The sequence below is a fragment of the Ahaetulla prasina genome, chromosome 3 (assembly GCF_028640845.1).
Source record: "Ahaetulla prasina isolate Xishuangbanna chromosome 3, ASM2864084v1, whole genome shotgun sequence".
Classification (NCBI taxonomy): domain Eukaryota; kingdom Metazoa; phylum Chordata; class Lepidosauria; order Squamata; family Colubridae; genus Ahaetulla; species Ahaetulla prasina.
Genome location: NC_080541.1, coordinates 76,500,218 through 76,521,096, shown reverse-complemented (window position 1 = coordinate 76,521,096; position 20,879 = coordinate 76,500,218). Strand labels below are relative to the sequence as shown.

The window sequence follows — 20,879 nt, the reverse complement described above, 5'->3', positions numbered from 1 at the left end:
TTATCTTTGGCACTCTTGAATGTTCTGTTTAAACTATTAGGTTCCAGCCGGTAATTAACTGAATGTACATATGTATTTAAATATACATATGTATCCAATTTTAAATTGAGAAAAGTTAAATACATATAACTTGTAAATACATATCATTATATTCTTATTTATGTTGTTATATTTTATAATATATTTTCTTTTTAACAGTGTATGTTAGAATAAATGTAGCATTTTATTCAAAGTGAATTTACGTAACCTGCTGAAAAAAGTTTGTATTGAAGTGAATCTTCAAGGAAAAGAAATACTTGTAAATAAATTGCCTAATCAGCGGGATTAAATCGTAAAGCTGCCTCCATGCTATATTTTGTATTAACTTTCTTTTACAGGATGGTTTCATCTTATTTGGTACATCATGGATACTGTGCAACAGCAGAGGCATTTGCTAGATCTACTGACCAGACTGTACTAGAAGAATTAGCTTCCATTAAAAATAGACAAAGTAAGCTTAAATAGCGCTGTGATGTTAAGTCTAAAAGAATTTAAATATTTAAATAGATATAGAAATGCTTCTTCTTAATTGGCCTTTGGATTTCTGATCGATTGATCGCTGTTTTAAATATCTGAATAATCAATAGAGGCATGACTTTGTTTTGTCAGAAATTTATTATGCACAAAAAATTGATAGGATTGTTATCTAATAAAAATAATGGTTATTTGCTTAATTTCATTTTTTCACATTTATATTATGTGTTTATAAAAACAGCGGAATAAACAAACTGATAGAAAAAAAACAATATGTAGAAATTTCTTTAGGACACTTCCAATAAAGTAATGCTTACATGCTTTATTATTAGTTAATATCAATTTGCAGTTTAAAACAGTCCATATACATTGTCAAGACTAATAGATATATAGCTTATAATTATGATCAAAGCTATCTGGTATTGTATATATTTTTGACAGCACTGTATTAGAACTAAAGCAGATTAAAAATAAACAATTATCTGAATCCTTTTAGTTTAATTATTAACTTTAGATCCTAGTCATTTGATCAAAGTTAAATGTAATTCATCAACTTTAATAAAACATGATTAGAAATAAATTTGTGGGACCCAAGGAATATATCAATAGTGTCAGAACAAAGAAAGAAATACAGACTCTTACCAAGACTGGAGAGGAGAGATCCAAAAGTATTCAATTGTTGCATAAACTGGTCCTGAAATATACATTTTTAAACTTGTACTTTTGTTTCTGCTAATAGGAATTCAGAAACTGGTCCTAGCAGGAAGAATGGGAGAGGCCATTGAAACAACACAGCAGTTGTATCCAAGTCTGTTAGAAAGAAATCCTAATCTTTTATTTGCTTTGAAGTGAGTCTTTATGTAATGCAGATATTTGGAAATAAATAGTCGGGGAGTCCCTGTGTGTCCATTTTATGGTTTTCAAGCTCCTATCGCAGCAAATTACTTTACAGATCATCTGGGAATTTACATAGTTATGTTCACCAAATGAGTAACAAAATAATGGCTCCAAACTTTGCCTTATTTTTTAATCTCAAAATTAAAAGTTAGAAGAATTAAAGCAAGATTAAAACAATTAAAAAACTAGGTTAAAATTTAAACAAAACATTTCTGATTACATTGATTCTACAGTAAATCATTAGATGAAGATAGAATCTCCTTACACCCGGTATTTGTGAAGTGTGCCAATGACCATTCATTTATTTGAGTCTTGATTCCTACACGTCTATTGCCCATAGATAATGTCAGTGCTGCAGTTCATTGTTTTGCCTACAGAGTTGTGTCCCACCATTTCATTTTTTATTGTCAAAATGTTTTTTTTTTATTCCCAGAAGTGAAAGGGTAAGCCTAGAATCACCTTGTAATAGTTACTCCCCCAAGAAGCAAAACTGATTTGATGGAATGGAACATATTTCTGGATATGCATGTTGTCATTGCTTAATTCTCTAATATGGGAAAGGAAGAAGATTTTTTCCTTTATTATTTCATTATTTTAATACATCAATTTAGACACTTACCTAATTAAATAGATGCAAAATTGGCTATTTGTCTAACAGTAAGCCCCATTGTATAGTGCTAATACTGCAAGCTTGTTTTTAAAATTACTGTTTAATCTTCATAAATAACTTCTCTTCCATGTTTTCCAGGGTACGTCAGTTTATAGAAATGGTCAATGGTACAGACAGTGAAGTACGGTGTCTAGGAGGCCACAGTCCAAAATCTCAAGATAGCTATCCTGTTAGTCCACGATCATTTAGTAGTCCTAGTATGAGCCCCAGCCATGGAATGAATATCCATAGTCTATCAACGGGCAAAGGAAGTAGCACGCACTGTTCTGGTGAGTTTGAAGAAGACATGCCGCTTCCTTATCTTCTTCAGAGTTTAGACTCATTTGTCACTTAGTACATGGAATAGTTTGTGTTGTGCATCCTGGCCTGGAATATTGAATAGAAAAAACTGACCCTTTTTGCCAGTATCATGGGTTACCAGCTGTTTATAATACTCTATCCCCAATGCAGGTTGAACTTATATGAATAGTTTCCATAATATGATCTAGTTTAAACTAGAGGAGTTCTTGTTTTGTGTGATGTCATTTGTTTTCAATAATATTTGATTTAATAAAAATTAATTGATATTCTGAAATTCTGAAAAACAATAGAAATGGGGCAGGAGGAAAAAGAGAAAGAAGGCATACTCAACAAACTGCTATTGGTGTTACCATTGCCTTCATTGTGACAATAAAGATCCCTCAGAAATTCGTGTCGTGATATGTGTACCTAGAAGAAGGAAAGTTTCCTCTATATTCTTATAGTATGTTTGTCCACACAGACTGTTTATGGTACTACATTCTGGGAAAGAAGTATCATTTGAGTAGGACTGGTTTTTAGGTATTTTGAAGCAAGAACCAGGATTTATTTTAAATTATCTTATTCTATATTACTTGATGCATAAGTTGTATTCTTATGTGATTATAGCGTAGGTATGTCCATGTAGCTTGCATTAGTTAATGCATACAAGGTACATATAATGTAATCATGTAAGAACACATTCTAATAATTCAAAACATCATTTGATTCCTTCGTCCTTTTTTTAGGTTTTGAAAATAGTTGCAGTAATGGAGTAATATCAAACAAAGTTCATCAGTCATATTGTCACAGTAAACATCAGTCTACCAGTTTAAATGTACCAGAACTCAACAATATAAATGTAACAAGATCACAACAGATCAACAACTATTCCAGGTACATAAATGTGATTCTCTCTAGTTCTATTCTTTTTCGCTTAGCTGTTGTGTTTTTTTTTCTGCTCTCCTTTATTGTACTCTATTCCACTCTTTCCTTGTTCTCCTCACCCACACACCAGTATTCCTGTATCACTCTGGTGAGATGGAAGTGGGCTGCTACTGAGAATTGGGTTGATAGTAGCTTAGTATCAATTCTCGTGTGTATATCAAGGACAACATATGACAATGTTAATAGGTGAAGTATCATGACAAGAACTCCATCCCCCATCATGCATGGGTAGACAGCGTGCCAGCCAACTTCCAGATTGCAAAGGAGAGCAGCAAGAAAGCCCATGGCTTCATTTGATCTCCCTAAAATTTAGAGCTAGGGCTATTTTGTATATTTTATCATTTTTTAGGATTTTTCTAGAATGCATTTAACACCATGTTGAGCTGCAAGATTTTCCTTATTGATTCTCTTATCTTAGCACAGGGTAAGAAAAGAGCTGTCTTACTCTAGCATAGGCTCTATTGAAAGAGTCAAGAACTGCAGGATGCTGGGAGCTATAGCTCAGCAAAACCTGGAGTCAGCGGATTCCCCATCCATAGGCTACATCATCTGCTCAAAGCAGAATTTAGCTGTATTGTAGATATATAGTAAAATAATGGTGGTCTTCTGCCACATTGAGGTTGTAGATTACAATGTGAATATTTATAAATAAGATCCAATTCTAAAAATTATCCATAACTTTCTTCACAGCAATGATGTAGACATGGAAACAGATCACTACTCTAATGGAGTTGCAGAGACATCATCTAATGGTTTCTTAAATGGTAGTTCTAAACATGATCATGAAATGGAAGAATGTGACACAGAAATGGGTCTGCAATGATTTTTTTTACCTATCTATCTTTGCAAAGATTGCTTTTTAATTACTGTTATTTAAAATGATTTCCAAATAATGATACTTAACTCTTATGTCAGTTTATACATTTAACGTTATCATGAAAATATTTTATGCAAAGTATACCTCATACATACAGCATGGTATCCCCTAGATATTTTGTCCCCAGATGTTTGGTCCATGTTCATACTGATGAGAATAGGTCCAAAATGCCTGGAGGTTACAGGCCACATTTCTCTGAGTAGGTATATACTAAGTATCTCAAATATTTGAATTGGAGCATTATTTTTGTTGGATACCTTACCTGTGTCAGTTCCATGGCTCAGCTAAGCTGCAGAGTACTGATGGAATCAGATTATTAAAATGGGGATAAGCTCCATTTGTGTTGTGTTTGATTAGGCAAACACAACACAAAATGGAGTCTTGGATGTGCTTAGGAGTTTGATGCTACTTGGTATGCACCAAGACAAATTTCTATGTGTCCAATCACACTTGGCCAATAAAAAATTCTATTCTATTCTATTCTATTCTATTCTATTCTATTCTATTCTATTCTATTCTATTCTATTCTATATTCTATTCTTCACACCGTCATTTGATTCTTCTGGGTTGAATAGCATGTCTTAGCATCAGCCACATAATTTTCTTGGCAAATGGCTGATGTGAAATGAAAAGACACAAACTGAACGATGCTACAGTACACCCTTTACAAATGTTTTAGAAAAAGAACTATTACAGTCCACAGAACAGGCTGTGAGGTAGGGTTTTAGTAGTTCTTTGTATGCTGTCTTACTATTTGAGATACAGATTTGGTATTTTGTAGAAATACCAGAAAACAATGCTATGACTGATCAGTTGAATTTTCAGAGGTCAGAGTTGGGATATAGCAAAAAGCTGTGAACAGATATAAACAATTAGATATTCAGAGGCTATATTGTAGAGCAGGGGTGTCAAACGTACATCGACACGGCAGCGTCATGTGATGTTTTGGGACTTTTTTCCCTTAGCTAAACCAGGCGGGGGCAGAGCCAGCACATGACATATCTAGCCCGTGGGCCGCGAGTTTAACACCCCTTTTGTAGGCAACATTTGCAACCTGCAAAAAGATCATGTGCATTTTTTACACAAGGACTGAAATGGGCCTAATAAGAGGCTTAAAACAGCAGTTTTGTTTGAAGGATTTTCCAATTTGCCTTGATTCTCTTTATTTTATATAGGAATAGAATAATATCATAAGCCTTTGTTGCTCAGGTGCAAGGAAGCTATTTTATTACTTAACCTCTTCCCCTTTCTCCAAGCCACAAAAAAATATTTCGGGCATGTATATTCCAGAGAAGCAGAGGATCTTCAGATTGCCAGAGCTTTTGGCTTTGGTCTCAGCTTTATCGAACTCTTTTGCAAAGTATTGGTTAGTGTTTGTATTGCTTGGTGATTTCAGAAAAGCAGTAAAACCATTTTTTTTTCCTGGGCATTTGCGTCCTTGAATTTTTTTCAATTGGTGTGTCATACAAAGGTTCCTGTGAAGGTAGTATAGCATAGTGGTGGAGGTGTTGGATTTAGACTAGGGAGATACAGACAAATCCTCAACTGACATTCAAACTCTCTGAATGTTTTTATACTAACTATCCAGACCAATTTACATTGTAGGAATACAGTTAGTGGGAAGTTCTCATATAACTGTCTGAGATGGCTTGTTAGAGAGAGAGGGAAAAAAAGCAATAATCATTATGTTATCATAATGTACAGCAATCATATAAATACTGTATATGCTACATATATAAATACTGGTTGAAATTTGAACATGTCCCATACCTGCATTGTTTTCATTATCTAATTACTACCTTGTTATTCTTAAAGAGGTGGATTCCAGTCAGTTAAGACGCCAACTATGTGGTGGTAGCCAAGCTGCTATTGAAAGAATGATTCACTTTGGCAGAGAATTACAAGCTATGAGTGAACAACTAAGAAGGGAGTGTGGCAAAAACTCACAAAACAAGAAAATGCTCAAAGTAAGTCATGTCACCGTTATATAGAAATTGCTAATCATATGGTGGGTTTAGATTCTACTCCATGTATACAATGTAGAGGAAAATTGTAGTTTGCTTTCAGGTATTTCATTAGCCAGCTAGGTAACATCGTCAATGCAATAAGTAGGTTTGCACCCTACTTATATATAGTAGCTTTTCCTGCCCGTTTTGATGGGGATGTGGCTACCTTCTCAGTAGTTCCTAGATTAGGATACCATATTTTGCCTGATTGCTTGACTGGTGTTTATCCCTGTTTATCTGGGTGTTTGGCTGCTAGAGAAGAATGTGTTCTGGTCATTTTGTTTCCTCCTTAGCTTTTTTACTGTCTCTTTTGAATCCTAGACAAAACTAAATCCAGAAATGTTATAGATATCTGGAAGCTTGGCATTCAGACAAATCAGCCATCAGTAGACCCATATAAATAAACTACATTTACATGCTATTCAAAAGACACAATGAAAACATTAGGAAGGAAACAAAAAGACCAGAACATATCCTCTCCAACAGCCAACATCCAGATAAGGAAGGATTAACTAAGGGAAATAATCAAGCAGGAAACAATACAATAATCAAGGAACTACCAAGCAGAAACCATCATAATCATCTCCTTTTAACGGTCCCATAATCCCTTGCGGGGTGGAGTCTGGGCAATTGAATGGAGCTAGCAGAGTGTTTACTGGCCGGATGCCCTTCCTGTCGCCAATGCAGAGTTTTGTTCAGCAGATATATTCTCATTGTGCCCATAGAGAGAAATATCTACCTCTACCTAGGATCGAACTCACAGCCTCCTGATTGTGAGGCGAGAGCTCCACCTCTAGGCCCCCCCCACCACTCCTTCCAAGGAGAAAACCTGTCGTGTCCCACTCCTCCGCTGACGGCCGGGTCAGGGAAATCCGAATCAGGCGTGCCTCTGCAGCTCTGCCAAAGTCCTAAGCAAAGTCCTCAGGGCAGGCAGGAGACCAGAAAGTGACTTCAGCAAGATATGTTTAGACTTTGCCTGACTCAGAGCATGCCAGAAAGCAGGTCCTTTATATAGGCCATGGGGTGTGGCTCCATGACTCAGCACTTATCCAGGCCTGCCCCTCCCTTCCTTCTGTTGCCTCCGTCTATCAAGTCTTCTGATTCGAGGGTCACTCCAGTCTGCAGCTGTTGGCAATTGACTTCCCTCAGGCTCACATGCTGTGGAGGAGGGGGAGGGGTCTAGTTGCTCCGTTTGCCTGGGCATGGAGCCAGAGCTGGGGGCTGGAGATACTTCCTCCTCTTCAGCCTGTCTGGGCATGGAGCCAGGGCTGGGGCCAGGAGGCATACTAGGACATTCCTCCGTGTTCGGAAGCTGATAAGAAGGCCCCGGCTGCGGTGAGATCGGACGAGACACAACAAAACCATACCCCCACTAAAACTGCAAGGCAAGCTATAAACAGGCAGCAAACACCACACTTATTCAAACTGATGATTCTACCTTCCTGAGTAATGAAATGTCTGCAATCAAAAGCTGAGTTCAGAGAGCGCCAAAGACTCCCCAGTTCAACCCTGAACTACATAAATTATCTTCTCTTGGTACTGAAAATATAGATAGCATGAAATTGTGCCGACTTTTCTTTTTGCATAAGTGATTGGAAGATTGAATTGTATTGAGGGGGAATACAGTAGAATTTGTCCTATTAGAACTGGTTGTAGGAAATTAAATTTAAAAAATTGCCTTCTTTTTTAGGCAGTTCTCCTTTACTCTTTAACTAGCACATTTTCAGTCTTTATTGAGGTTTAACACTAGAAACTATTATTTTATTATTACACAGAAGTTACACCTGTTGAGGATATTAAAGGGCGGGGCTACAAATACAAATGTATATTTTGAGAAATGCATCCAATGAGAGATTTAAATTCGATCTGAATAAGGTAAAAACTTAATACTGAAAATAGTTTTAGTTTATTTCAGTAAGAAGAAAAAGGTAAATGTCATAATGACACAATTCAGAGTCATAGAAGAGCTCATTTAAGTCATGAAGTCTATTCTCCTGTTTTATGCAGTAGTCTTAAGTTGAAGCATCTAGAACAAATGACTATCCAGCCACTAATTTCTAAGATCTGTTTCTTCAACAGGATGCATTCAGTTTACTTGCATATTCTGATCCATGGAATAGTCCAGTTGGAAATCAGCTGGATCCCATTCAGAGAGAGCCTGTGTGTTCAGTTCTCAACAGCGCAATACTAGGTAAGCCTATTAAGTTTCCTTCTTTATACAAATTTGTTAAAGTACATTAAACACAGAGGAAACAGATTACTTGATTATTGAAGGAAATTCTGTTACTTTTTTAGAGGTATGACTATAAAAAATATGTCATGTACTGTAAGCCACTAAATGTTAGTATTCCATTGGGTCTGCCATTTATTATCAAACTCATGATGTATCATACAAACAAGCAGATCTATCCAGAGGCTTGTTAGCAGCCAGAGTAGTAGGAGAGCCATTTCACTCCCACCCCATGTACTTCCCTACTCTCCCCCACTCTTACTTCTTTTTCACTCCTCTGGTCATAGGGAAATGTGAAATATAATGGCCTTCCAGCTTAGAAATGAAGGATTGCTAAAATAATTAGTGTCATTCCATAAGCAGTCTTGACATTCAGGTACTGTATCACCCAGGCTAAGCATCTTTGCATTACTAGTTGAGAGGATACAAATGGGCCTTCTCTTTCACCGACGTCAGAACTTTCTATCAAGAGTTTATTAATATTCAGTAAATATTGGAGGCATTAACGTTTTATGATTTGACATGGTCTGCATAGTGAATTAAACTACTACGTAGTATGGAATTCACATTCCATTCCAGTAATTTTGAAAATAAGTTGTTTTGAGTTGGGTAGAAATATTAGTGGAAATAATTTTTTGAGAAGTAAAACAAGTTAAAATAGTGCATTGTTGAATTTTTTCAGAGACACACAATCTACCAAAGCAACCTCCTCTTGCTCTCGCAATGGGACAGGCTTCACAGTGTCTAGGTCTGATGGCCCGATCAGGAATTGGATCCTGTGCATTTGCCACAGTGGAAGATTATCTACACTAGCTATGCATCTGAAGGTGTCCATGGTGTATAATGTGGCATATATTCAACATGAAAGTAGACCAACTCTGCCAATTGGGAGTTTGGATTTTTTTTAATTATGTACTAAGGACAGGTCTGTTGCTTTACATTGCTTCCTAGTTTACAGCATGATGCAAATGATTTTCTAAACTACTGTTAGGAGATATTTTCCATCTTTAACCAGCGTTAAATATCATCAGTAACATCAGATTGAAAAACCTTTGAATTGTTACAAACAAACCAAAAAGTTCTGCCTTCCTCCTGGAGGGCAGGGCAAAATAGATAATGTTGTGGATGTGTTAGTATGTGGGTGATGTAAACTTCAAGCAGGATAATTTGCCAACTTTCACCCTCATTACATAGATCAATCAATGTAATTTGCAAACTGCGTATGTACCTGACAGTTTGGCTGTATAGTATTGATGGGAAGAAATATTTTTAATGTGTACTGTAAAACTTGAAATACTCAGGAGCTGAGTGAATATGTTTGTTGCTACTTACAATCTCAACCTGTTTCCTAGTGGTTTTTGTTTTAACATGGTCGTTTCAGCTGTTTCCTGTTTAACTGCAAACAACTTACGTTGTAGACTCACCTGTTTAACTGTTGTATTATAACAGTATTACATGTCAACACAGTGTGGTTATGGCCTATTTATATAAAAACCAAATATTTAGTCAATTTCAGTCTTAATTTAATCTTTGTACACCCTGCATTTTAAAAAGTGCTTAAATGAGTACTCTATTGCAATAAAATGTAGTGATACCATAATTAATCAGCCATTAAATACTTACATATGGTAGGATTGCTACCTTATTTTTCTGCTTGTGTTGTATTTGGGATTCAAGTAGATAAAATTTAAATATTTAAATACTCTGGTTTCTCTTCAGATCATATAAATTTTTCACTTTTAAAATATTATTGCTACGTCAAGTGACATATCCTGGACCAAAATCATGTTATGATCTAAGGCTGATGCAACTAAATTAACGGCCCTGAATTATTGTGGTTAATGTTTGCTTTTTATAAAGTATATATAGCTAATATATAAACAAGTGTCAACAAATGCAGGCAATGGATACCCAAAATATGATTCTCATAGGTCTGGCCCTATACTTATTCTATACTTTATGCAGCAGGGGGTCTACATAAGAGCTAACATTAGTTTCACATTTGACATTACAAGGTAGCAAGATTGGATGTTATACAAAATCTGATCTTATCCTATAATAGGAAAGAATCCAAATGCATGCATTTGCTTCATTTTTTTTGTCTGAAAGGAATGAAAATAGCAGTGGTAATAGTTCCTCCAGATATTAAGCTAGGAAAGCTTTATGCTTTCACCAGAATAAATCCTGCAATAATCTACCTGTGCCTCTTAATGGCAAGGAAACATTCCTGAACTATTGAGTAAAGAACATATATTGGCCAAAAATGGTCCAACTTTATAAACAACTGTATGTTTTTGTTTGGTAAAGCCTTTTGGTCTCACTGTACCATGTTCTTAACCATTTGCTTTTCTGACCTGACAGGTTTGTTGGCATGGCTCATGGGAAACATTAACTCCTGCTGAAAATTATGGCTTAAGGCCCCACTTGAGCAAGATTGTGTTACCTATATTATGCTCTGTTTTGTAAAGAAGGTGTACTACTAGCAGTAATTTAACAACATACTATCTCAGGTCTATTTATAAAACAAAAAGGACAATGTTAAGACTCATATGTCTCCAAGCAAATTAAAAAAAAAATCTAATGAAAAGTGCAACATAAGTAGCAGAGCAGAACATTCCCAAGGCTGCGATAGGCAGAATTTGCAAGGTGACGATTTAGTCAGCCATCATTGTCAGTATTGAATAGCCCATTTTGTTACTCAGCCTACCCCTTAGTTATAGCAACAAATGTAAAGCTACAATGTTTCAGTTTCTGCAAAGTCAACCTACCAAGTCTCCAAATTGGAAGGGATTATGTGGTGACCCTTGAATGTAATAACCACTAGAGTTAAAATATATTAGCTTCCCAAGTATGTATCTTTGGTCTTAGAAAAGTAGGATAGGAAGACTATTGATGCTTTTGAACTTTGGTTGTTGGAAAAAACTCTTGAGAATACTGTGGACAGCCAAGCAAGCGAACAAACAAATCAACTCAGACTTCTCACTTGAGGTGCCAATTGACCAGGCTCCAGTGATCCTACTTTGGGCATAAGACAGCTCTCTGGAGAAGACTTTAATATGGGGAAGGTGGAAGAAAAAGGATGGATCCAGACACAGTACGGTGAACACACCACTGCTAAGAGATCTGACGCATCAAGTTAAGAGACAGATAAAATGTATGTGGTTGTTAACAGTCAGCAATGATTTGACATATAATCAAGTGTGTCTCTTAATGCCAGCTGTTATCCCAATTCCCTTGGACAAATAGGGAGAACAACAGAATTTGAGTAAAAAGACAAATTAATATAATCCAGTGATATCAGGGAATAATGCTGAGATCTTAGGGGAGCCACCTTCCATTATCTAATTCTAACCAGGATTCTGATCGAGATACATAGATCTGGTCTGCAAGAATTATGGGATTAGCCCATCAAGAGACAAAGGACAGAGAAAAAAAAAAGGCTTGCACAATTACTTAACATATTAGGAATAGTGGTCTTCTTAGACATACTCGATACCTGTTCCTGAATAGATCCATTTTTACATTTAGTTCTGATCAGTATAAAATCCATTTAGATGATCAGCTTCCAAGTTTAACGTTTTTTACTGGAAAGGAGCCAAACGTGAAATTTCTAGACAACCTGATTTCTTCTTTGGACCTGTTTTCCTACTGGTGTTGACGCCTAAAGAAATTCAGCAGTGGATTATAACTATACCGTTATCTGCTGTAAGTATTCTCTGCTGGCTTCTTGCATTGGACTATTTGGCTATGCCTCTTATCTTAGTAAGTGAGCCAGGGATAGGCAGTTAATGAGTTAGCTATTCCTGCTGATTCATATCTTGCTTGTGGTTCCCATAGGCACCTAGGCAACAGGTAGGGGAACAAGCTACTTGTTGGAACATTTACTAATTCCATGGGGATTATTTTTAGACAAACGAGGTTCAATGTTTTATGTTTTATTTAATATTTCCCATATTTGCAAACCTATATACAAACTATTTCAAGATATATCTTCTTTTTACAGCTGGAATGTACTTCCAAAAAACATGTCGTGGATAAGTCAATTTACAGATGTGGGAGAGTCAGCGTTAAAAAGCATTTTAGCAAAAAGAGTATCAAATATTTAAGAAACTGATTTCTCATTCAATCAAAACTTAATTCAACTGAATTCAAAAGACACAGATAGCATTACTTTTAGTTGGAACATACCATTGCAAGACCCTAATTATTTTCCAGAAGGTTATACTTTTTAATTCTCTGTGAATATTTAAAAGAAAAAATAAATCATAAAAATGTTAACACTATAAAACAATAGCAAAGACATTATACAATTCAAATACAAGATATTTGCAATGATATTGTACATAAGCAACAGCAAAATATTTCAAGGAATTATTTTTGAAGATACCCAATGTTTTGTAAACCGAGTAGCTTTTTCTTTTTTTACTTTACCTAGGGAACAAGAAAACAGACAATTAGTTGAAAAAAGAAGTCAACGCTAAAGCTGTTGCTGTAGGTTCCATAAAAACTTGGATTTGCCACTGCTTGAGCAATCCCATTAAGAAAATATCTTCCATTCATTCTCAATAGAATCTATATAAAACCACTAAAACGTCTATGGCATATATAAAACTATAAGTCTACGGCATATACAGTATTCGTGAACAATTTGGTTGGGTTTGCCATTATGGAGCCTGCTCATTTTATGGTAATCAAACAAAGGAAAAAAAGTCTTCCATCTCTGGAATTTGAGATTGTTTTCTGTACCTTTCTGTAATGTCGTGGATTTGGTGGTCCAGTGAGACAAAGTACCTTGCCTCTTGTATTCCTCACCTGGTATCAAAGCTCATATTTACATGACGAATCAGACATCCACTAATATCAGAACTCACTCACCAATCTTACAGGAATACAAAAATGTCGATTGTTCCTGGGAAGCCTTTAAAGGATTTGCAAACTAAAAGGTTTTTCATTCAGGTCTTCTACACAAACTCAAATAGCCTTATATATAAATTACAATTCTCAAATAAATGTATCTATTTCGTTTTCCTGGCAAAAATGCTGAAACAATTTGACATCTGCTCTTCTACATTTCCCCCCCTTTCACTTTACATGGTAGCCTACAATCCTGGAATCTCCTGATGGTTTTGCATCCGACTGTCTGACCCTGTTTATTTTTTTAAAATGAACTAAAATTGACTATATGTGCTGTCATTTGTGACTGTTTAAGACCACAGGTGCTTTGAATGGTAAGACATCTTGAATATGCTCAGTAGTAAACAGGATTTATCTTAAATTACATGGACAGCTTTATCACCCAATTTCACACTCAAGCTTCACAATCATATCCCAAGGGTACAAATGTCTTGAGCTACTTGTGCTTTTGCTACACTTGATCCTATTTATATTTTTCATATGTGAGATCATGTAGGAAATTACCATTTTGATGGAAGGTCCTTCAAAATAACTACAGCAGTTGCTTTGGACCAGATTATAGGACATGTTCCTCAGTTTAAAAAAAAGGGGCACACAATGTGAAACGTAAACTTAAAACACTGACGTCAATAAAGGCACAATCACCACAAAAGTTCTTTTAAATTGTTGCTATAAGACAAAGGAATATCATCTTACCCCAGGATTTATTCACAAATTGGATCGCAGCTTTTTTAAATGCATTTTTCTTGTTTTCAACAGAAAAATATTGATTTGCTGGAATAACAAAGAGATTTAACTGAATTATAATTGTCACACAATCAGTGTACTGGTATTTTCTAAGTTCATTATACAAAGCTCCTTTACCAGTAGTTCGATTGCAGCTTGCTCCATAAAGATGTTTTTGTATAAAGTCTTTGGCATCCTGTTGCTGTCGATTGGTTAGCTCCTGGTCTTCTAACCGTACAGCCATGTAATTTGGGGGGCATCTAATGACAACGAAACAGTTAGCATATTGACTGCCTTGGTTTTCAACTTCATTTTACAGAAGCAAAACCACATTCCCTATATTTTAGCCACATTGACTAAATAAAGCAATAACATTCAAACAAGGTAACTCTTATTCTAAATGTATTTCCATTATTCATGTATTTACATGCTTAACACTCCCTCACTTTCATGACTTTAGGCAGGACTGTTCGACTCCCAAGGCTTTGAGCAGGTTTACAATAAAATTAATGTTGGATAAGGAGATAGGTAGATGTGGCCCACTGAGGTTCAGATTAAGCAGTTAAATATGAAGAACTGCTAGTTGCAGCATGAACTATGAGTGAACTCAAGCTTATCAACAGTTTTACTGTTTCAAATATTTAGCTTACATAAAGTGGTGCTACTTGCAGAGTTTGCCCTTCATCTGCAACTGGTACCTCAGGTTTAAATTATTGCAAAAACCTGCTCGAAACAAAATGAAGGTGCAATAGCAAACCTCTTGCTTTTTATATTTAAGAATTACTCCACATCACTGCAAAGCCCCATCATCCATAATACAGGCTTCTTCACCATTCACCAACATTAATTCTACAGCTACAGCTTCAACTACAGGCTTTTGAAGTTAAAGTATTTCTAAAAGTTACTGTAACTGTACTGTCTTCCATTTTAACTAACTGTGGCCTCTCTTCTTACAGTATTGTATTTTTTGGATTATAAGACACACCTAGATTTAGAGGAGGAAAACGAGGGGGGGAGTTTTTAGCTTCTGTGCGTCCTGTTTTCACCCTCCCCAGCCCCCAGAAGCACTTTGCAGGCCAAAAACGCCTATTTTTGGCCTCCTGAACCCTCCACGTGTTCTGTTTTCGCCAAAAACAGACCCGTTTTTGGCCTGCAGAGTGCTTCTGGGGGCTGGAGAGGGTAAAAACAGGATGTGCAGAGGGTTTGGAAGGCCAAAAACAAGCCTGTATTTGGTCTATAAGATGCACAGACATTTCCACCCGCTTTTTTTGGGGTGGGGAGTGTGTCTTATAGTCCGAAAAATACAATAAGTTAATTTGGAGCCTTATAAAACTACAGCATATCTCAGTGAGTTGAACCTGCAGGAGACAAGTGGTTTTACAACTGCCTAAATGAGAATGTTGCTTTTATTTGAGAATAAATTGGAAATCAGTTTTCACAAAGAACATATCTTTTCTTGAAATTACTGTAATAATTTAGTTCATCATACCAAATAAAACAACCAAGTCAGGGCTTGCTAAACCTGGGACCCTCTTAACTATGGATTTCTATCTCCAGAATTATCCTCATGCTGGCCAAGAAATTCAGAGTGTTGGTCTATACATCCAAGGGTACCCAGAACTGGGAAGGCTAAACTAAGCCATACCTGGTAGCCAACACTTCTTCTTCATTGTCTTTTTCTGAATCTTCTTCATTTTCAACTTCATCTTCAACATTCTGATCTATTAATCAATACATGTGCTGAATATTAAAGGCCTTAAACTAATTTTAAATGGAATTCTAGAAACCCTTGCTTATAAATATGTGAAATAAACTGATGACTCTTATTACCAGAAAGATAGTTACAGTTTGGGATTTATTTATTTATTTATTTTTCGCATTTTTATACCGCCCTATCTCCCTAGGGGCTCAGGGCGGGATCCAGTCTAAATGGGAATTTTGAAAAAATAAATAATACCATGGTAAGCAAGAATTAATCTTCAGAGGCTCTGATGCAAATCCTCTACAAGCCTGAATTTTTATAGGAATCGATTAGGAAAATTTGATAAACTGCTTAGGAAAAATCCCTGTATCATTTTTATTAATATATTGTTTAGAAAATATAGCCCATTCTATTCGATTTTTGCTGGCAGATATGGTTAATATACTTGGTTAGCTAATTTTAGCATGACCTACTGATGCACAACTTTGCTAGTCCCCCAGAAGTAACAAAAGAGTAATATTATTTTAGTTTTATTAAGAACTTTGTCCTTCTACAAGAAATAAAGCCTCCACTTGTACTTGCTCATGGATGGAGACAACTCTGCTAACCAAGATTTAAGGTTTACATTATGTTTTATTCCTCCCACGGCAAACTTGTTAACAATCAAATTGGAATGTTTTTTATCTGAAAAGAGTGGGATTACAAAAATGCCAACTTTTTAAAAAAATATCTAGAAGTATTTAGTGATCAATATTAAGGAATAGTAATATTTTTCTATCTAGGGTACTGTCTTATTGACTAAGACTTTCACATCATTCTTCTAGACCACTTATAAATATCTGAATGACCACCAGAGACAGAGAATTTTATATATTCATCTATTTCATATTAAGTATTATAAATATATATATTTATATTATAAATAATATAAAGTAATATTAAATATCACTTTATATATATATATATATATATATATATATATATACGTAGGTCTTTGGTTATTGGGGTTTTCTCCCGCGTAAAATTGGAAGTGTCTTGGCGACGTTTCGACGAAGTCTCATTCGTCATCTTCAGGCTTCAGCTTCGTGCTTCTGGGAGCAATGTGTGATTGCAGCTGTTTCTTCCTTTTTAACTGCTAGTGGGGGTTTGAACTGATTGGGTGGGAGCTTGGCTGTGCTCTGATTGGATGGGGGTTTTTTGGTGCTCTGATTGGATGGGGGTGTGTCCTCTTTGGGTGGGGGCTTGGTTGTGCTCAGATTAGTCTGAGCTGCAGGGGGATTTGAGCTGGTGAGCTGCACAGCTGTTGTCCGGCTTCGTGTTCGCGGTCGTGCCACATCTTCACAGTGGGTGTCAGTCTGCTGCATGTATGGATTGGAGGGGTTTGAAATGGCTAATGTTGCAGCTGCGGTCTGGCTTCTGGTCCTTAATCGTGCTTCATGATCAGTGTGGGTTTGGGTCTGCTTTCTGGGTGGATGTGTGGTGGTGACATCCTGTGTGGACCTCGTGAGTGTGGGTCTGGTGTCATTCCTCGTGTTAGGGACACGTTTGTCAATAAGGGCAGGTTTCCAAATGGCTGGTAGGCGGGAGGTATCATCTCTTTTGTTCATGCTGTGTGGGCGTTTTTCTATCTCGATGGCTTCTCTGATTATTCTGTTGTTAAAGTGTTCAGTTTTGGCGATAGTTCTGGTCTTTTTAAAGTCAATATCGTGTCCTGTGGCTTTAAGGTGTTGGACCAGGGAAGAAGTTGGTACTTCTTTTTTGACTGAGTTCTTGTGTTCTTCAATGCGTGCACTTATTCTTCTGTTGGTTTGTCCAATGTATGTGGTGGGGCAGGCGGTGCATGGGATTTCATATACTCCTTGATTTTCTAACTCAATTTTGTCTTTGGGGTTTCTTAAGATGGTGGATATTTTTTGGTTTGTGCAGAATGTTGTCTTGATGTTGTGTTTGTGGAGGATCTTGCTGATTCTGTCTGTGGTGCCAAGACACTTCCAATTTTACGCAGGAGAAAACCCGAATAACCAAAGATCTACATACAAACACCCGCGAAAACCTCAGAAAACAAATATATATATATATATATTTTTCAAATGGTCCTATTCACCTCTATTTGATTCTTTACCATATTAGATTACATGTGGATCTCAAACCACATTTTTATACTATTCACAATATAATAACACAGTAGAGGTAACATAAGCTTTTATATATACCTTGTTCCTCAGATGTCGAATTGGTGCTAATGGAAAAAAAGTTGAGAAGAATTTAGGAAGAGATTTCATAATATATAAATAAAAAGTTAATCACATGCAGCCAAACTATCAATACTAAGCTATTTAAAATACATGTATTTAATGTAAATTCCTCACATTCTTTCTTTTCAGTAATTGACAGAAGTTTTTGAACTGGAGGAAATAATTTAGCTTTCTTTGAGGTAGGTACAAAAATAGTCAAGTAATTGACTCATTAACAGCAAAAGATTTCAATCTGTTTCTTATATTACAAGTTACTTTTCGTTTCACAAATGCCCCATACAGGTGGTCCTTAATGGAGCCCCAAATTTCTGTTGCTAAGCAAGAAAGTTAGGCGAGTTCTGCCCCATTTTACAACTTTTTGCCATGGTTGTTAAGTGAATCACTGCAGTTATTTAGTAACACAGCTGTTAAGTGGCTTCCCCTCTGACTCTGCTTGTCAGATTGCAAAATCACATGACCCCAGGACACTGTAACCACCATAAATATGAACCAGTTGCCAAGCATCTGAATTTTTAACACTTGCTGCAAGTTATAAATATGAAAAATGGTCATAATTCACTTTTCTCAGTGCTGCTGTAACTTTGAACTAAATCAATTATTGTAAGTCAAGGACTACCTGTAATACAATTTGATAAACATACAGTATGTCATTTAGGGAAAATCAAGCCTGAGAGAAATGATGGAATTTACTGTTTCTCAGGATTACAGACAAAGTTAAACTGTAGCTCAAAACTTGGAATAGTGACATATAGCCCAGAACATATCTGCTTACCTATTCTGTGTGGATGCTAACTCCTCCAAGATATTTTCAGGAAGCAGCTTTCTTTTCTGAGAAGATTAAATTTTTCCAAATTAATACTATTTCTAATCATTAACTTAGTCCTCTAATAATTTTTTTGGGACTTTGATTAGTTATAAACTATATATCTAGTTAATTCAAGGCAACAAATCTAAGTATGAAAATATAACATTATAACTGTATAATGTATAATGATGTAATACCTAAATCAAGCACATGTTGAAATGGGTAAGAAATGTAGTATCCTCCAGATCAGGGGTGTCAAACTGGCGATGCATGGGCCAGATGTGTCATGCGCAGACCATGCTCATCCCGGATCCGCAAAGGCAAAAAACGTCATGATACGTCACGTGATGTGATTTGACGCAACATGCTCCAGATGTTTTCCACCTACAACTCCCAAAATCCCTGATCACTTGTGATGCTAGCAGAAAATCTCTGCATAATGCTTATTACTGTCCCAGAATTTTTAGTTGGCAATAAGAGCACTAACGAGTTTACTTTTGCAAACTGCCACATATTCTGAGACTAGGAATGGTTTTCATGGTGGGAAATAAATCCCTAAGAATAGTTTTATTTCTGTATTATTTACTATATTCAGCACATATTCCCTTATCATTTTCATTACTTAAATCTGTCTAATCTGATTCTCTTTGGATATGCCAAACAAAACTCATATCATCCTCAATCAAATCCAGCTCACATTAAGGACACTTTAAAATGGTAGCTGGAACATTTACAATAGAATAGCAACACTTTGGCAGCTTTTCATTAAGACAAATCCTTGTTCAATAATTTCGACATGCTATTACAAATTCTCACAAAATCAGGAGGCAGTATATGTAGTTAAATTTACAGTGAAACATGATAAAAATTATAATGGAATAAACTTCCATTATAATTACACCCTACACGAGATATGGTGTAAACATCTGTGAACCTTTTTATGTTTAACAAAGCATTATAAAACATTACAAACATGAGATACAAAATTACCTTTTGTTCCTTAAATAGTTCTTCTCTATGTCGTCTCTTTTCTTTTAATGTGGCCTTTTCTCTAAGAAAGCAAAATAAGACATTAATGGATTACAAAAATATGCATTTGGTCCACAAAGCTGAATGCGTTCACAAAATGCTGCCTACGTACAAGGTGATGTAATTAAAGGTTTTCCTGTTTTTAAAAACATGGGAAGTGTCACTTTGGTTAAAATCGGTATTATTGCAATGCGTATAATCAACACGCAGAACAGTAACAGAGTTGGAAGGGCCCTTGGAGGTCTTCTAGTCCAACCGCCCGCTCAAGCAGGAGAGCCTATATCATTTCAGAGAAGTGGTTGTCCAATCTCCTCTTAGAAACAATCAGTGATGGAGCACCTACAACTTCTGGAGGCCAGCCGTTCCTCCAATTCATGGTTTTGTTAGGAAACTTCTTAGTTTTAGGTTGGATCTCTGAAAAGTTTCCAACCGTTATTTCCTATCCTGCCCTCGATGCTTTGGAGAATAAGTCGACCCCACCCCACCCCATTACAAATTATACGAGAGGCAGCTTTCCAAACTGCTTACATAAATACTGGGGCGAATGGAGTTACGGAAGGGAAATTCCTACTGAAAGCTTGGCCAGAAAAAACAACGTTGACAATATCGGACAAAGGGCCATTCCTGAAAACTGCCGCTGTAATGACTTTAAACGCAACCTCCCGCTGTCGTCGTTGGCTTTTGGCTTCTCTGTCTTGCTGTACCGGAGCGGCGCTCCCAGGAGGGCGCGCAATTGGTAGGGCGGGGCGGTTAGGCCGCTCCGAGGCCCTCCTCTCCCGCTGCCCCGGTTCCCGCGTCGGGTGGCGGAGGGCTTGTGTTACCTGCGGGCCCGCTCCCCCGCCAACCGGCGCTCCTCCGCAGCGGCTTCCCGCGCCCTCTCGAAAGTAACCTCCTCTGGGGCCTCGTCGCTTTCTTCCTCGTCGGAAAAGGCAGCGGCTGCCATAACCGCCGCTTCTCTTTGCTCCATTACCTCAGCGTCACCACTGCGCGCCTCCATCTTGCTAACCTAACTTCCGGTTAACCTCGAACTC

The 20,879-nt window shown here is 36.7% G+C and overlaps 2 protein-coding genes across 4 annotated transcripts in view; one reads left to right on the top strand and one right to left on the bottom strand.

Annotated features, from left to right (window-relative positions):
* Nucleotides 1-12,332, top strand: part of RANBP9 (RAN binding protein 9) — a 54,517-nt gene extending 42,185 nt beyond the window's left edge. Inside the window, exons 7-14 of one of the 3 annotated variants that reach the window (XM_058178774.1) lie at nucleotides 378-490; nucleotides 1,253-1,361; nucleotides 2,159-2,349; nucleotides 3,106-3,253; nucleotides 3,995-4,116; nucleotides 5,997-6,148; nucleotides 8,267-8,378; nucleotides 10,779-12,332. In XM_058178774.1, coding sequence (XP_058034757.1) covers nucleotides 378-490; nucleotides 1,253-1,361; nucleotides 2,159-2,349; nucleotides 3,106-3,253; nucleotides 3,995-4,116; nucleotides 5,997-6,148; nucleotides 8,267-8,378; nucleotides 10,779-10,819 — 988 coding nt within the window. In that variant the 3' untranslated portion in view covers nucleotides 10,820-12,332. Of the gene's footprint in view, nucleotides 1-377; nucleotides 491-1,252; nucleotides 1,362-2,158; nucleotides 2,350-3,105; nucleotides 3,254-3,994; nucleotides 4,117-5,996; nucleotides 6,149-8,266; nucleotides 8,379-9,099; nucleotides 10,736-10,778 lie in introns of those variants that run through there. The other 2 variants (XM_058178775.1, XM_058178773.1) reach the window with 2 other exon arrangements.
* A 4-nt stretch (nucleotides 12,333-12,336) lies between these two features.
* Nucleotides 12,337-20,878, bottom strand: NOL7 (nucleolar protein 7). Its single transcript, XM_058178780.1, has 8 exons — nucleotides 20,670-20,878; nucleotides 19,810-19,870; nucleotides 18,787-18,842; nucleotides 17,973-17,998; nucleotides 15,703-15,778; nucleotides 14,196-14,317; nucleotides 14,028-14,105; nucleotides 12,337-12,848 (listed from the first exon to the last, which is right to left on the bottom strand). The coding sequence occupies exons 1-8, from the start codon at nucleotides 20,843-20,845 to the stop codon at nucleotides 12,781-12,783; spliced, it is 663 nt and encodes a 220-aa protein (XP_058034763.1). The 5' UTR covers nucleotides 20,846-20,878; the 3' UTR covers nucleotides 12,337-12,780.
* Nucleotide 20,879: the final 1 nt, after the last annotated feature.